The 17,990-nt window shown below is 40.8% G+C and overlaps 1 protein-coding gene across 5 annotated transcripts; it reads left to right on the top strand.

The window, feature by feature from the left end:
* The first annotated feature begins 60 nt into the window (after positions 1 to 60).
* On the top strand, positions 61 to 14,473 carry phrf1 (PHD and ring finger domains 1). 5 transcript variants are annotated; one of them, XM_038706687.1, is made up of 20 exons: positions 61 to 196; positions 2,602 to 2,679; positions 2,807 to 2,945; positions 3,114 to 3,230; positions 3,529 to 3,722; positions 3,837 to 3,920; positions 4,027 to 4,160; positions 4,267 to 4,358; positions 4,707 to 4,885; positions 5,226 to 5,358; positions 5,512 to 5,636; positions 5,792 to 5,985; positions 6,269 to 6,391; positions 6,613 to 6,767; positions 7,289 to 9,140; positions 9,256 to 10,565; positions 11,419 to 11,495; positions 11,892 to 12,038; positions 12,194 to 12,325; positions 12,503 to 14,473. In XM_038706687.1, exons 3-20 carry the CDS (start codon positions 2,858 to 2,860, stop codon positions 12,665 to 12,667), a joined length of 5,301 nt encoding a protein of 1,766 aa, XP_038562615.1. In that variant the 5' UTR covers positions 61 to 196; positions 2,602 to 2,679; positions 2,807 to 2,857; the 3' UTR covers positions 12,668 to 14,473. The 5 variants fall into 5 exon arrangements, with proteins under 5 accessions (XP_038562615.1, XP_038562618.1, XP_038562617.1 ...); XM_038706690.1 differs by lacking the exon at positions 61 to 196 and adding an exon at positions 1,871 to 1,968 and having other exon boundaries at positions 11,892 to 12,023; positions 12,197 to 12,325; XM_038706689.1 differs by lacking the exon at positions 61 to 196 and adding an exon at positions 1,871 to 1,968 and having other exon boundaries at positions 11,892 to 12,023.
* Positions 14,474 to 17,990: the final 3,517 nt, after the last annotated feature.

The raw sequence follows: 17,990 nt of genomic DNA, 5'->3' as shown, positions 1-17,990 counted from the left end.
AGTAAGTTCGCTTGACGTTGAAGTTGTAGTTGGGGTGCGGCGCGTTCAGTTCTGCACGTCTTACATTAGGAATGAACCATTATGGTGTTAACAGTTTCATGTCCTGGCCGGTTATTTATTGCAAACATCAATGCGACACAGGTTTATTTCCCCTTATATAGACGTCATGTGATGCGGCAGCTGCTACCGAGAGGAAGTAAGTGCACTTTAAACCGTTTTGACAAAGAACGCCCCCACCCCCGCAGTGTGAAGTGGTTGAACTCGGCTTACTTGTGTACAGTGTTGCCATGAGCAGAGTGTGGATGTGCACGTACCAAGGATGCAGCATGACAGTCTGATCTGATGATGACGAGGAGGAGGAGGTGGAGGACGATGATGATAAACTCTCAATTATTTACGGAGTGAGCGTTTAGGACTCCCTCCCATCATTACCAAATTGTATAACATCATATCAAATTTGAAACGGCAGTTTAAATTGGAATCTGTTAACCCTTTAAATTTCAACATCACATGTAAAAAAAAGTTAGGCGTATTTGTTAAATGCAGAATAATGCATTGTGCTTCATTACTCAATAAAGAACTGTATTCCTGTAATAGGGGCATATAGGGATACTGCAATGTTAATATCAACATTACATATTTTTTCGTCAAGGTTAAGTATAAGAAAACACCCCGTTTTTATAAACTAAAATCACAGCATTTAATTGACCTCCTTTTGAACTGGCCAGCTGGAACATGGTGTCCTGTCTTTCTTTCTAGGATCATCAAACATCTTTGTTTGGTTTAGACAGGCCTATATGCTCGAGTTTTCTTCTGAGCAGTTTTTGACTAACAAATCCCCGTCGGATTATTCACAGCCAGGATACACATAACCCCATGACATAAAGTAGCAAATCAGGATTACATTGGATTATGTAACAGCAGAGTTTGTCAAATTACAGTTACCACTGGAGGGCGACAGTGGCATTTGATTGCTGTATGGACGGCTTGTAGTTGTCCCTCGTTTTGGATGACTGTTATAATATTTCTATACCATTTATCAGACTTTTTAAAATGTATAAAGTAGGAGTTTGCTTCTGGGCATAAAATATAACCACGTCATAATTTCTTAATAAAACCTCTCAAAAATGATTTTGTCAAACAGTTTAGTCTGCACTCCTGTAGAGTGGCCACAGTGTGATGTGCTGTGTGCACTTCGAACTTTATTACTAAACTCAATTACTGTAGCCTGTACTGTACCCCTACTAAATGTGAGGCCACAGCCTATATTTCAGTTGTGTGAAGGTGGTTCCCATCATTTAAATCCTTGGCGTTTTGTTGTGAGTGTGTTTGTGTGTAGTGTCTTAATTATATATATAATATAACATAATATAATTGAGGTGTGGGGTGAAAATCATCAGAATCAGAATCAGCTTTTATTTGCCAGGTATGTACACACATAGGAGGAATTTGACTCTAGATTGTACAATGCCCACGATGTGCTTACCTATACCATAATACAATAACACATTAATACAGTAATAAGATCAAAGACAGGCTACAGTATAGAGAACACATACACACTATAAACAAAACACTCAGACTGAGACAATAGTGAAATAGTGCAATGAGCAGAGTGCAAAGGATGCAGTGAGTAAATTAGTATTACCATGGTTACCATTACAGCTGGATTGTAGTGGTAGTGATAGCAAGTTAAGATATTTGTGATCCTACGTCGTGGTGATTACACAAGTGTGACTTGCGATGCGATTGGATACGCTATAATAAACATAAATACACACTAACAGGCATACTGTGGCACGTGCGTGCCTACTGTAAGCATAATTTAAGTCTACGACAAATAGGATAATGTCCCTTTAAGAGTCACGGAGCGCACTCGGCCTTTTCCGTCTGTAGCCAGCCGGTGGTGTCACTCAACAGCCATAGAGACTTCAAATCACTCTAACATACCTCACGCTACTTAATAGGGTAGGTTTGAAATTACTATTAAATGCGCCAATAGGACATTGTTGTTATGAGGGTTGAAAGGGGAATGTGTGTAAACACCCCCTCCCCACACACACACACGTTTTCACTGCAGAGTCGGAAGGAGCTTGTAGTCGCTAAATTTAGCTATTCTGAGGCTAGCTAACACGCTACACAGAAGCTAAGGTTACTAGCTAGCGTTATTTGATCAGTAAGAACAGCCTTACAGGCTAGTCTTATATTCTTGTCAGTGCGTGTATCTATAATTTGTGTATCTACATATACGCTGCATGTGTATTTTATACGAGACACAGAGGGAGCAAACTGTCTGATGCAGAGTTTTCTTCTTTGTTTACAAATGTAGCCTTAGCATAGTCTGCAGGCTGCTGCTGGCTAGCTAGCTAATGTTAGGTAACCTGTTTGGCAGCAAACAATAACATTACGTTTTAAAAGCCGGTCCAATATAAAATTGCTGTTTCATAGTGTGTACCCTACCCACGAGCTGTCAAATATCACTCGTGGTTTGTAAGAAATCTTACTTAACTTAATTTGTCGGTTTTCTCTTAGTTCCCACTAACATGACATCCCATAGACCAAGAACACACGCTTAATGATCATTTCCCCTTTCTGCTCAAGGACTCGGGCAAAGGAAATCACCTTGTCATTCCATAAAGGTGGTTGAAAGTCTTGACTTCGTCACCTGTCCTTTAAACAGTGAGTAGATTGTCTTGCATGTCACTTACTTAATGACCAAATTGTGTCATCAAAATTTGTACACAAGGAGAATCCAGAGGTTATCTGTTATTTAAACACTATCTGTGATTTTGGTCTGTCTTGTAAGGATTGTTTTAGTGAAAAGCTGTCAGAGAAGTTGTTCTTCTCATGGTCAGCCATGGATGAAGATGACAGCCAAGATGAGCTGATCAACCGCAGTGCGTCCCACAGCAAAGGAAAAAGGTCTGCGTTGTGGGCCATCTCAGGTAGCTTTTTTAACATGTTTGTTATGCATAAGATCATGAGAGGATGAATGAACGAGTAAATGTTTTTATGAAATTGCATTCACTCCCAAGAGTACAGTATCAAACATACCCAAAAGATTTGACAACCTCATGCACTGTCTATTTAATTATTATTTTTTTACCTCCTAGATGACTCTGACGATGTTGAGGGGGGTACTGAGGAGGGAGAATCTGACAGTGGTGAGGAAGAAGAGGAGGATTACCTAGATGGAGAGGAGGATGAGGAGGAGGAGGAAGAGGAGGATGGTAGGAGTGATTGAATGTGCGGTTTATATTGTCAATGATGGTGATGGTTTTCACATAATTTTATATTTTATATAATGCAATTATTCCTAGCTCACCTTATTTCTCTAATTAACCTTCATGTAATTGCAAAGTACCCTGTAGTATAAACCTGACTCAACTGAGACAATTGAGTTGTGGCAGTTAAGGCGTGTAGTATAAGTATCATTATTTTCTCACTAATCTACTGTATTTTGCTCCAATATCCTCTATAAATATAGTTTGCATGGTACATACACAATATATTTGTACTTTACACTAGATGAGGAAGAGGAGGCAGCTAAGGCTGAGGATAGAGCTTTTGGGGGAACCTCTGCTGACCTTGCAGGGATGAGCTCAGATGAAGACGCCGATAAGTGTCCCATCTGCCTTAACTCATTCAACAGCCAGCCTGTTGCAACACCAGAGAGTTGTGAGCACTACTTCTGCCTCGACTGCATCCTTGAATGGGCCAAGGTGGGTCTGACTTAATGTTGCATTAGTCCAAGTATGTGCTCTGTATTTCAAAAGCATCCATGGTTAAGGAAGCGGAATGGCTCATTTTCAGTGTTTTTGCTCTCCACTGTTTAGAATGCAAACTCGTGTCCTGTAGACCGTATTTCCTTCAACAACATATACCTAAGGAAGTGTTATGGAGGCAAAGTGAAGAAAATGGTGAGTGTGTTCAGTCTTTGGTAGCAGAACATTATTAACTCATAGTACTCCATATACCTTTTGTTTTATGTTGTGTGGACTAATTGCTTATGTGTTTTTCATTCAGATCATAGTACAAAAGCCTGTGAAGGAAGGTGTAGAGGAAACAGTGGATGTGGACCTGGAGCAGACAAACTGTGAGGTGTGTGGGGGCAGTGACCGTGAGGACCGCCTCTTGCTCTGTGATGGCTGTGATGCTGGGTGAGAAAGATATTTTTGTACTAAGTAACCCTTTCTTTTTTTATAGCCTTGAACCTGTTGTCAGATTTCTTATCAGTGAAATTTGTTAAGTCATTTTGTTCCATAGGTATCACATGGAGTGTCTCACGCCACCTCTTGACTCTGTTCCTGTAGAGGAATGGTTCTGCCCTGAGTGTGAAGCCAACAACCGTCACTCAAGTAAGCCTCTAAATTGTTTGCCTTCTTAAATTCATACTTGCTCAAACAATATTGTGGACGTGGTTTATAGACACATACACAGACAGATTAAAAAAAACTTGTAATATATGGTATCTCACAAATTTCAGTGAATTGAAAATGCTGCTGTAGTACATTTTATGTTTTTGTTTTGAATTAATTTTCTTTGTGGAGTTGCTCTTTATGTAGGTAATTCACTTTCAACAAAAATATATTGTACAAACCTATTAATTCGTTATATTATAAGTGGCCATGCTTATGAACTCAAAGAGTTGTTTGCACTCTTTAGCATCTTTTCACAAGTCAGATCTTTAAATCTTCTTAACTTAGGGGGTTCAGCTGAGGAACTTAGTGAGACAGAGAGCCTACCTTCTACCGCCCGTCCTGCCACCAGTCGCTCTCAGTCCCGTGCTGCAGGTCCCACCAGAGCTATTGCCCGAACTCAGCAGAGTGAGAGGGTTCGAGCTAATGTCAACCGACATCGCATCACACAGGCACGGACCTCACAGGTTTGGCATGAGGCGTGACGCTTCAGTCTTGGCTTATTTTCTAACTGTCTTTCCACAGCCTATGAGCAAAGCTGAATCTTGCAGAAATGTCTTGATGTTCCACAAAGTGTGTTGATTAGATTTAGTGATGACATGTATGACTAATTAAGTTATGTACTTAGGTTATGCACTGTATGGCTGCTGACAGCAGAAATTATTGCATGTGTTTTTGACATTTGTAATGTGAATCTTGACTGAAATGCTCATGTTAAGGAGCAGTGCATGTGTTTGGGAGTTGTGCTCAGACAACAATGGTTTGTGAAACCGTACCAGTGGAGTGATGGATACTTTTTCTTACTAGTTGGCTCCGACGTATATGATGCAGTCCACATGGCTGGATGAGACTATTAATGCTGTGGTGGCTGGGCTCAACACGGCTGTGTATATACGTGACTTTGCACCTCATGTCCCATCCAGTCGCAGGCGCAAGACTAGTAAGTAAGCACACACATACAAATGTGTAATCATTTTCAGACAGGGTTAGCATGATCACAAGCACACACATGAATAAATGTGGTGTAAGGAAAAGCCAGAGAAAGCTACGATGTGTTTGTAATGAGGGAAAACTTTTATGATTGATTGAACAGGGAAGCGCAGAAAGGTCAAGAGCAGGAATACATCTTCTGCTAAGGGTATAAAAGGTCAAGTGGGAAGTACAGGAGTCAAGAGGAGGAAACGGAAAGTGAGGAAGACTAAATCCAGAAAAAAGCTGGTGAGTGTGTCATCAACACCAGTCTAAGATTTAAGTGATCTGGTTTTAAATGTTTTGCTAGATGTATCTAATACTACAAGAATTAACAGATTTCTCTTGTAGTCACAAGATGCTTTTCTCTCTATATAAACTCTTTACCTACGTTTTCCCATTAGATGTTGAAAAAGGCAGCCACTCCTCGAAGCCGTATCGCTAATAATCTCAGAATTGTAAAGGACAAGAAGAGCTCTTCGCTTCCAACAGTGTACCGACCATCAGAGCACACGTTAAGCAGCATGCGTGCTGACATAGGCGCTGCATCTCTCTCTATCTACGGAGATCCATTTGACCTGGATCCATTTGTGGAACGGTAAGATAGAATATATATATATTTATACACATACTTGTGGATGTTTCTGATATCATATAAAATGTAGGGAATGCTTTAGGTGGTTACAACTGCCACACACATACTGGTCAAGTGATCCTGATTCCTTGGTGCGGAAACTCCCTATCACATACTTTGAACCAAGCTTGTTTATTAAAATCTGCTAGTGTATTTCAGTTTCACTGTGTTTGTGTGTTGTGTTTGTATGTAGCTTAGCAGTATTTATTATTGAACATATTGTGCTTTATGGTATTGATTTGGCTAGTGAGGAAGAGGAGCAGCAAGCCCATGTTACATCGCTGTTGGAGGCCAAGAGACGAGGGATCTCTCGCTCTGCCCTTCGCTCTCACCAGCCTGTAGCTCGACCAGTCACTGCAAGCCTTTCCAGGTAACATCTACCTTTTGCCATAATGTGTAGAATTGTAAAAGAATGATTATGTTCATGTCATGATTGAGATATATATATATGAGATAGATAGATATAGAGAGAGAGTTTGTCATAAATTTGAGGTGCCTAAGCGGTCTCAGTTTTTGTGATGATGTTATCTAGCTTGATGAATACTTAACAAATATGGTTGATCTAATTAAAGGTTTTCTTTGCCATACTAGGAGGGGTATGAATGTCCCCCAGTCAGGGGTTGTTGTGGAGGCGGCTCCTGTGCCTGACCTGCTAGGCAGCATCCTATCAGGACAGAGCATGCTCTTGATGGACAGCTCTGATGTCGTTATTAATCGGGATGGTTCCCTTAAAGCTGCAAAGACAAGTAAGTGTACCTGGCACATTTTGAAACACAAAGTTTAAATGGCGAGATTTAATTAGATATGTTGTAGCTGTTTGGTTAGAGATTTTAGCCACTTTAGCCACAGAGGCGGACAGAGGACCAAAGATCTGACTTCCACTTACCTGTCATGAAAATAATGGGTTCTTTTGAAATAGTTACGTACATTAAATCCAGCTGTTGAATTTTTGACAACTTCAGCCTGACTGCTTTATGTAAAATGCACGTGAAGTTGGTGAAAATAAAACTTTAAACTGTCTTGAATCTTGTGACATAAGAAACAGCAGTGCTGCTTGTGTTCTCCGGCATTAGCAGTGAGTTAGTTATTCCTCACTCTCGGAAGCAGAACTGACTGAGCCTAAAACTTTTTCTGGTGTCAACCACTCAACACTCATTTTACATTGTGTAAGTCAGTTTAATCTGCTGAACTAAGCAAAAGAAGCAAAGTACTTGATTATTTCACTCTTTAAATGTGTTGATCATTTGTATATTTTTTTCTCTTTCAGCGATGCCATCTGCATTAAAGCCAGATTGCAGTAGCTCAGGAGATACCCAAATCAACCCAGTGATGTCACCCATCCAAGGTGACAGTTCGCCATCTCTTCACTACACCGGAGACCTACCAGGATCCTCCCATAGCTCCCTGAACAGACCTTTCTCTCAGAGCTCTTCTCACTTACTGCCCTACATGCCCTCCTCAGCCAACCTCATCCAATCATCACCCCATACTGAATTTCCACCTCAAGGTCACCTGAGTTTTCAACCACCTCGTCAAGTCAGACCCACCCACCCTTCTTGTCAGCGGGTAACCAATGGTGTAAGAGCTACCAGCCCCTTCTCATCCATCCACCCCACCCTAAATTCAAGCTCCAAGAGCAAGGGCACGACCCCATCACAATCTAAAAAAGCAGCTACAAAGCCCATGTGGGTAGACGTGTCAGTGCTTCCTCGGATACCAAAAATAAAAAGGGAGAACTCTAGTCAAGGTGGCAGCAGTGACAGTAATAGAAGTAGCAGTAGGGAAAATAGTAGTAATTCTACCACCAGTAGTAATGGTTACGACATGCCAGAAGCAGGCATGAACAGCCTTGCTGGAGACAAAGGAAGACAACAAAGTGTAGACCAGCAAAAGGGCAGGGCTGACGGTCAGGCCCAGAGGCACCGGCCTGATGGAGCAGGCTCATCATCGGCCTTCTCCAACTCATTCTCCTCTTCTGGCTCTCCTGCTAGTCAGCCACGTTATTCCTCAACTTCATCAGCAGTGAGCTTCCGTATTAACTCCAGTGGGAATTCCTGGCATTCAAGGCGGCTCAGCACTGCCTCACCCTCTACTAGTGGAGACAGCATGCAGGAACCCTGGAGAGGAAAGAAAGATGAAGCAAGGAAGAGACAGCTGCACAGGGATAAACAGATGCTCCTGGCATCCCATACGCCGGTTAAAAAGGAAAAAGACAGTCATAATATCTATGATCCCTTTAATCCCACGCTATCAGAGACAAGCAGCTCAGACGAAGATACTGAGAGCGCACGCCTGGATGGTAGCTCCCGACACATCGCGCACGAGAGGAAGGATTGTAGTTCAGGAAACAAGGAGGTTTTAATGCAACACGAGCAGGATCTGGTTCATGTGAAAACTGAAACACAGGAGATTGAGGTGTCACAGGAAGAACCAGTGGGGGCTAGAGCTCAGGAAACCAGATCACAGGCGGGCAGATGCTCAAAGGAATATGTGAAGGTTGAAAAAGAATCAAGATTAGTAGACACTGAGACTGAGAAACAAACAGCATTAACTAAAGTAAAGAAAGAGCCAGGGTTAGATGATGCAGCTGAAAGGTTTTTGAATTCAAGCTGTACAGAGACAGCAGACACCACATCACCTGTTCATCACAGCATTAAGATTGAGAGAGAGACTCTAGAAGAGGAGAGTGGACAGCGTGTTGGAACTCCCAGTAGACCTCCCCCCAACTGTAAGGATAATAATTCGTCAGCATCCAGCTCTGCTCCCACCAAGAGCAAGCAAAAGGCAGAAACTACATTGGATTCCAAATCCTGTTCCAAGTCCCCATCACGAGATTTGGGCAATAAGAAGAAAACTTTCCAAGCTTCAAAGGAGCAACGCTCTAGCAATTCAGAGGCAGAGACAGACAGAGGCAGGAGAGGAGACCATCATGCATCAGGCCAGGGAAGCCGGCAGAATGAAAAGGAGAAGGACAGAGAAAGGAGTTCAAGGCGGTCAAGGTCCAGAGAGAGGAGGAGGGAACGCACATCCTCAGAAAGCTCTCAGTCCAATTCCCCTGATAGGGCTCACAGAAAGAGACAGCGACCCCGGTCACGATCCAAAGACAGGAAGCAATCTAGGTAAATCTATTATACTTTGTCCAATATTCCTGGTATCAACTATTAAGTAACTGTCTGTTCGATGATAAGATCAGGGTTTTGATTAAGGGTTTTGTCTGTTATTACTGATTTTTAGGTCTGGCTCCAACTCTAGCAGCAGAGAGCGTTCAAGAAGGAAGAAGCATAAACAGAGGAGCAAGGAGAAAAATGACGGCAGAGAGAGAGACTGTGAGAGACAACGAATGTCAAAGGATAAGAGACATGGTCGGTCTCGCTCAAAATCTTGGTCAAAATCACGTTCTAGGTCCAGATCTAGATCGAAGGACCATAAACGTGGTCCGTCTTGCTCAAAATCGCGGTCCAGATCAAGGGAAAGGAGGAAAGACAATGCACGAGCACAACAGTCGTCTCTCTCCTCCAGAGACAAGGTGGAGTCACGGTCTACAGACAAGAGGAGACGCAGGTCTAGATCCAGCTCAAGAGAGAGAAGGAAAGAAGAAAGATCATCATCCAAGAGTTCACATAAAACTTCAGGTTCCTCTGTTTCATCCTCTAAAGACACAAGACAGTCACAGGTCAAGAAAAAGGACATGGGTGTAACTCGAAGCTCCCTCAAAGAGGATAAAGTTACAACAGTGAATAAACAGGAGACCCCCTCCTGCACTGCTGCCTCAAAAGTTAAAAAGGAAGGGAAAGACCTCAAGGCGGACAGCCAGGCCTCAACAGCTGAAATTGTCAGAGAGACAAAGGTTGGAAAAGAAATTAAAAAAGAAAAACAACCATCTCTTGATAGGTTTGAAGATTATCCTATTACTAAACCAATTAAGAAAGAAGAGACTGACATCCATGCTTTGATGGTAGTCAAAGGCATAGATGAGGTAATAAACAAAGAAGAACCCATCCAGACCAAGATTTGTGAAATCAAGACCGAGATTTGTGAAATCAAGACCGAGATTTGTGAAATCAAGACAGAGACTTGTGAAATCAAGACCGAGACTTGTGAAGTCACTCCAATTAAATCTGAGCCAAGTTCCCCAGAATTATGCCACTTACCCCCTGTCTCCTCCTTTTCTACACTGACCTCACCTGTTACAGCAGACAGCATCCAGGATACAGTCTCTCAGTCTCAGCCAGTGGTACTGGCCCCCACCAATCAACCAAACACTGTTGAGTGGACGGACCCTGTAAAGCAGGAAGTTCAGCAACCCTCAGACTCTGATGATGACTTCAATGTTGACGTGATGCTAGACAACCTGGACTATGTGAAGTCCAAGCCCACAGAGGGAAGTGGCGCATCTGTCAAACAAGAAAAGGAAGTAGAGGAGCGGAAGACTGTAGGGGAGCAATTGCAGACTGTAGTGGGAGCGAAATCCAAAACTCAAGTGAAGAGGGTCACGTGGAATATACAGGAGCCTGAGGGGCCTCAACCAGAGAAATCGGCAAGCAGTAAGTGCTGCTGCTAGAAAGTTCCACACCAGTTTTTGTTGGCTGCTCACAAATCTGACATAAATCCTGCAACAGATCAGGCTCATTTAACGTATAGAAGTGAAAATGAAAAGAATTAAAAAGATGTAAAAAGTGAGTCTGGATCAAGATTCATACACAATCACCTATTGCCAGTGGTGAAACTAAATTTAGTATTGTACTTAAGTACAAATTTAAGGTACTTGTACCGAGTATTTTCTTTTCATGCCACTTTCTACTTCTACTCCTCTACATCTCAGAGGGAAATATTGTACTTTTTACTCCACTACATTCATCTGACAGCTTTAGTTACTAGTCACTTTCCACATTAAGATTTACATTACATGTAAAAATGTGAATTTTTGCTTCACTTATTGAATTCATTATTTTAATAATTTTTTGTTAATTAATTGTTTTATAATGTTGGTTTTAAAAATACAAGCATTGTAGTTTTAGTGTGATTCAAAGTAGTTCAAAATGTGCTCCATCTTAACCAACTACAATAGTAAAATCTTGTTCTTACATTAATGCACGAGTATTACTAATCTAATGATAAAATATACATAAACAGTCATAGGGGACCTTTTTCCGCTTTAAGTAAATTTTCCTGATTTTATTTTCATAATTTTACGTAAGCAATAAAAAGGAGGATTTGTAACAGCATATTTTTACAGTGTGTTATTAGTACTTTTACTTAAGTAAAAGGTCTGAATACGTCCTACACTGCCTATTGCACACAAACAGTTGAATTACTTTATTTTGACAGAGATGGAGATCAAAATGTGTTTTGAATCGGCCTCTCATTTAAATATGTTCTGATTTCTCTCTTTTACAGAGCTGGCTCTGTATAAATTGAAGCTGAAGCAGGAAGGAGCTCGCAGACCCTCTTCGACAGTCTTGACCTCCAGTCAGGTAGGACAGAGTTACTTCTCACTGAGTTAATATTAAATTTCTAGCTTATTATTAATATTTTTAGAAGTGCATTAAGCATTTAATGAAATGACCACAGGGTGGCAGATTTTATCTAGAAGGAGCAAATGTTTGGGTGAAGTCTTGTGACCAAAACTGAAACTGATTTTGAGGTAAGTGAAAGTAAAAGCCATACTGTGGAAATCAAAACTGTTGTCTACATTTAACAGTTATACAGTTATTTCCAGACTAAGTCCTTGTCATTATGTCATCCATAGACATGTAATATGTATAAGAAACATAACAGCCTTACATTACTGAATCTATCTTTTATTCTATCCTCCTGTAACCTTTTAGTAATTTTCTTGTCATCCATTTAATCTCTCTTGACTTTCACAGGACATCACTGGAACCGTCAGTGACTCCTGCAAGAAGGTTGCTGTTGGTCCTCATAGTACTTCCTCTAGATCTGAAACTGTACATCCTGAGAGGTTGTCAACCACTGGACAAGGAGAAGCAGAGGAAGGGGATGTAAGGAAAGACCAGGTGAATCTGGCTTTTAAATGTTCGTTCTTTACACTGAATATCTCAAGTAGTCTAATGTCGTATTTGGTTTTGAATAGATTTTAGAACGCCGTCCCAAAAGAAGCAGAATGTTTATGAAAACTATAATGACATTTGGGATGTTTTACTCCTGACAGCAGTACTTGAAGAAGCTGCACATGCAGGAGAGAGCTATAGAGGAGGTGAAGCTAGCTATCAAGCCTTTCTACCAGCGGAGGGACATCAACAAGGATGAATACAAAGAGATTCTACGCAAAGCCGTTCAGAAGGTGGGTTAAACGTTTTGCCAAGATAGTCAAAGGTTTGTCACCAACAAACAACTTAAAGCCCTTCATAGCTTTTGATTTATAAAGTCAGCCATTTCTCAGTGTCTTAGATTATCAGTTCAGTTGAAGGAGGTTTTTTAGAGAATTTATATGCAATTATCTTATGTTCTTGGTCATCAGGTGTGCCACAGCAAGAGCGGGGAGATCAACCCTGTCAAGGTGGGCAATCTGGTGAAGGCGTACGTGGACAAATACAAACATGCTAGGAAACACAAGAAAGGGGAGGATTCAGGGAAGTCAGAGGAGGTTCAGACTGAGGCCATGAAAAACTCTGACAGTCCGTGAGGAGGTGTGAACTACAGACAAGGACAGCTGCACCCTCGCAACACTCATTCGTACGTTATACAATGTTTTACTTGGTGTCCTACCACTGGCTGTGATCTCAAACTCTCCGGCTTACCCATTCTAAGCGGTTAACTAAGATTTCCTCAGCCTCAAGACGGAACATTTTCTATAATCTTTCTATCTAAAAATAACCTTGAGGACAAACTTTTTTGGTCGATCACTTGAACAGCACCTGTTGGTGTCTTGTACTTGGACTGTCACTGCCAAGAACTGGTGTTTTTGTGTAGTACAGCTCAGATACTTAATAGGAGCCCTAGAGGTTGTGCCTTAAAGAGGCAAATCTCAAAGACCCTTCCACAGAGTGATAAATCAGGTAGCTTTCTCCACAGGCATATCACTGGGAGGATACAGCGTGCTTTGAGTTTTCTATGGCTTTTTGTTTTGTTTTGTGGGAGGGGTATTTCAGTGGCAAAACTCCTTTTGTTTGTTAAGAAGTGGTGTAAAAGTATGAAGAGTATGCATATTTAAGAAGTTTGTCGTATTAAGGAAAGACACTGTTATGCAATTTTTGTAGAACATTTATCAGCAGAGTAATTAAACAGTTTTAGATTCGGTTGTAAATAATATAGATTTGGTATCTCCACTTACATGTTTCTTTCATCTGTGTTGCCTGTTGCGAATAACTGACATCAACGATTCTAGTTTATAGAGTTGATTGGTTTATGTTTGTATTTGAAAGCCTCTGTTATCTGTCTCCCACACCTCTAACATCCATGTTTAATGAACTAAATCTAGTCAAGTGTACTACAGGTGAATTCTGGCTCAGTAGTTGAAAATGAGTAATGGAACCACTCTTCTCAAAGAACAGCATGTTCCCTTTAAGCATACTTGTTTTCTTATGTTCTCTGCATTATTCTTTTTTCAACCCTGAAATGTAGAAAAATCAGCTTTTAGAGAACTAGCGGGTATTTTGTTTTTTGTGCCAAACAAGTAAAAGTAATAATAAATAAAAAATAAAAATAAACTTTTTCTCTGAATAAGTGAGATTTTATTTGTTTTCGGGCATTCTGTGTTTAAACAACGGAGACCACAATATACAGTAGGTAATATAGATTTTATTTTGGAGTGAAAGAGATTATTATGCAGACTCTGGCTGAGCTGCAGCCCCCATTAACTTGAAAAAAATGTACATTTCGTCACTGTCCATATAAAGTTTGTTTTGTATTTAATGTTTATTAATAACTATTGAGCTAATTTTATCTGCATAATTTCATGGTTTTGTGAGATACATTTGTTGCCCATATATTAGAAAAATAATGGAATATCTCACAGTCACAGCATTTTCCAAGGAAGGTAGGATGGAAGGAAACACATGCCTTTAGTTTGGGACATTGAAAGTATACTCTCTGTATTAACCTTGAGATGTCTGCAGTATTAAAATACGGCCTCATTAAGGCTGCTTTGTCATTGTCACTCAAGCCTAAACCTTACTCTTGGTGATATCCATTACTAATCTGCATTGCTCCTTAATTTTTATGAAAAACTGATAAGCTTGTTCACCATTTTTTGTTTGCTTACTGTTAAGACTAACCAGGTGGGTGGTTGGACTTGCCTTGTACTTTGTTGTCACATTTAATTTGGCTTTATACAGCCTAGGACAAGGAGGGGAAGCATCTAAAAAGAAAAACAGGTGCTCATGTTTATCTGAATGTATTTTACTTTTTCTTCTGCATTGCCTTGATCAAACCGGCCAGGTGTTTCTAAGAGAAAACATGGATGACAATAAATCACTGATGATAAATAGGGTTTTGTCTCAATTTAATGCAAGTACTTACTCATATTCTGTCCTGTAGTCATATTTTGGTTGTAAGGATTTGGTGTTTGAAGTGGTAACATCTGAAAATGTACTTTTTTTTATGGCTATGTGCTGTGAGTCCGTCCTATTTTTATGAACGCGATATCTCAGGAATGCCTCAAAGGTCAACTTTCCTGTGACATCATTATGACCTTTTTTGGCCATTATTCACGTATCAGTGTGACACTTTTGGCTCAAAGGTCATTGTGACCTCAAAATAGGTTTTTAGCCATAATTTAAGAATGACTTTTTGATTACAGATTTGACACACGTTGACTGGGACACAAGGAGCAAACAATAACTAGGTAAGGAAAGGGCTTTCCTCCATCTTGTCCACGCTACTTCTCACTTCCTGCGTCATTAGAATCACATGACCACAAACAACGAATCGGAGTGAGTATCACCTGCAACTCAGAGAGAGGTTACACATCACATTCGAGGAGAACCCCCCCCCCGTGCCATTTTTGGATAAAAAGAATTACCAAAAAAAAAAAACACAAGCCTCATGCAACAGAGATAAAAAGGAAATATACTACACTGCCCACCTCTGTATCACTTTATGCTGTAGGCCTGTCTGGCCTTTCCTCCTGCAACTCATATTGCAGTCAGAAATTATATGTACACAACTAAAAATTAAGCAGTTAATTAGCCACTTACAAGTACTTCCTCCAAAGGACAGTCATCTGAGAGGGTTTCTTCACTGTCCTGTGCAAAAGAAACTAATGGGTATTACAAAATGTTGTACTCTTTCCTTTTGATGTAAAGTTAGAGAAAGTCCACTTACTGCACATGCTTCAGCCACCACTTGCTTGGGAACAGGTAAATATGTTGGTGTATTATGTAAAACTGCACAAAAGAGGAGAACACAATGGCATTACAATGAACTACACTAGGAAAAAATGTGATCAATAACATATTGCAAAATGTTTTTACATTAAGTTATGCAGTTTTCACCTTCAAGTCAAAGCAATTCATCACTACTCAATATTTATCAGTTGAAATGACTGTACCAGCCATTTGGATTATAGGCATACTTAATTTAATGCAGCAACAAATTATTTACAGTGTAGCAAGATAATTTAAAACTCATTTACCAGTAATGAAGGTGTTGCTACTGGTCCCTGGCTTTTGGTCTAAGGAAGAGCTGCCCCCAGGGATGCCCTCCACAATGGGTCGGTTCACATTTAAACCAAGGGCCAGCTCTTCTGCCAGGGTATGTGTGGGTGCCAAACACATAATTTAACATTTATTTTGGTAAAAGAGACTAAACAGTAGAAGTAGAAAAGATTACCATTTTGAAGAATATTCTTGTATTTCACTTTTACTTGTTCCCATGTTCTAGTGGGTCCTGAGGTGGCTCTGACATTGAGCAATTATGAAATTATAAAAATACAAGAATATGTACTGTAATAAGTGACAGAACCATAACATGGAGCACTTACGCATTTAATTTGTCTGCAACTTTTTGCCAGCCGGCTTTTGCACACTTTGAGGTGTTCCCTGGCGTTTTAATTAACTTTTCAAATTCTGTATATCCTTCTAGCAATAACTCTTGCTCTGCTGCGGAGAAAAACTGAGCGCGCTCTTTGGCCATGGTGAACAGCCAATAGCAGCGTTGCTGATCAATGTTTCTACTATTGATACAAATCCCCTTTTAAACCAGCGCATGAACCCGCAATTATCTCCGATAACTCAATCCAGCTGTACTAATCATAACCGGCAGGTGTGTTCGAAGAACCCAATTAGCCAGATCATGATTAGGCCGATGATATTATCTTGGATGTCTCATTTGATCTCGGATGTTTTAAGCAACGTACGAAGAACGGGCCCCAGGTGGTAGGTGTATGTGTGTCAAAGTCAACAATCAAGAGAAGACTTCACCAGAGTGAATACAGAGGGTTCACCACAAGATGTAAACCATTGGTGAGCCTCAAAAACAGGAAGCCCAAATTAGAGTTTGCCAAACAACATCTATAAAAGCCTTCACAGTTCTGGAACAACATCCTATGGACCGATGAGACCAAGATCAACTTGTACCAGAGTGATGGGAAGAGAAGAGTATGGAGAAGGAAAGGAATTGCTTATGATCCAAAGCATACCACCTCATCAGTGAAGCATGGTGGTGGTAGTGTCATGGTGTAGCCCAGGCTTAATAATGAGAAACACTATTTAGCTGTCTGACCAAGTCACTAATGGGCTTGTAAGTTAGCAAATGGGTGGACGTTATGATGCAGTGAGCTGACCAATCAGCTGCCAGCTATGTTCCGTTACAATTACGCCTCTCGTTTCGCGTCTCTGCACATTCTTTTGGCGCCTGTACCTGAGCGTAGGAGGCTGCGTTATCCCCTTGAGAGTAAATGAGAGCTGTGTCTGAATCCACTGTTGTCACGGAGCTAAAGGCAGTGAATTCCGCTAAAATGGTCAGGTTTTGGTAAAGAGTTGGAAGCCTTGTGCAGCTGAGATCCATTCCACTGAGTGATACCAATCTACATGTTCCAGACGTTTTTCCAGAGCTTTGTGGATTCCCAGTCTAGGTGGCTGGGTGGCGAGCCAACCGTGTTTGTGACTCTGACTTTAGACGGATTGCCAGGATCTTCCTCATCTTCATGGTGGTAGGACAAACACTAACACAAACTTAAAAGGGCCCCAACGGTGAGAAATGAACTCTTGTCAATAAAGGCAAGTGGAACTAAGGACGAACTGAGCTCAACGAAGTTAAAAGGAAGGTTTTTTTTATGTGTGCACTTTATTATTTTAGTTAGTTATTTTTCATACCTGCTTTCTTATGTATGTACCATCCCTGTGTATTTAATACACTTACTGCAAACGGTCATTTGGGTGTGGTATTCTTTTTATTGACATTCAATTCTCAGGCTCTTAACAATTTAGTGTCTTCTGATTCTGGTCCACATTGATAAGACTACTTTAGACTATTACACCTATATACATTATTACTACCTCGTGATAAGGGTTACAATGGCGTGGGCATGTATGGCTGCCAATGGAACTGGTTCTCTTGTATTTATTGATGATGTGACTGCTGACAAAAGCAGCAGGATGAATTCTTTAGTGTTTCAGGCAATATTATCTGCTCATATTCAGCCAAATGCTTTAGAACTCAATGGACGGTGCTTCATGGTGCAGATGGACAATGACCTGAAGCATACTGCGAAAGCAACCAAAGAGTTTTTTAAGGGAAAGAAGTGGAATGTTATGCAATGGCCAAGTCAATCACCTGACCTGAATCCAACTGAGCATGCATTCCTCTTGCTGAAGACAAAACTGAAGGGAAAATGCCCCAAGAACAAGCCGGAACTGAAGACAGTTGCAGTAGAGGCCTGGCAGAGCATCACCAGGGATGAAACCCAGCGTCTGGTGATGTCTATGCGTTCCAGACTTCAGGCTGTAATTGACTGCAAAGGATTTGCAACCAAGTATTAAAAAGTGAAAGTTTGATTTATGATTGAT

This window comes from Micropterus salmoides, unplaced genomic scaffold, assembly GCF_014851395.1.
Source record: "Micropterus salmoides isolate LMB-PRFRI ecotype aquatic unplaced genomic scaffold, ASM1485139v1 Ms_hic_scaffold_8, whole genome shotgun sequence".
Taxonomy (NCBI): domain Eukaryota; kingdom Metazoa; phylum Chordata; class Actinopteri; order Centrarchiformes; family Centrarchidae; genus Micropterus; species Micropterus salmoides.
This window is presented reverse-complemented; position numbering and strand designations above follow the sequence as displayed.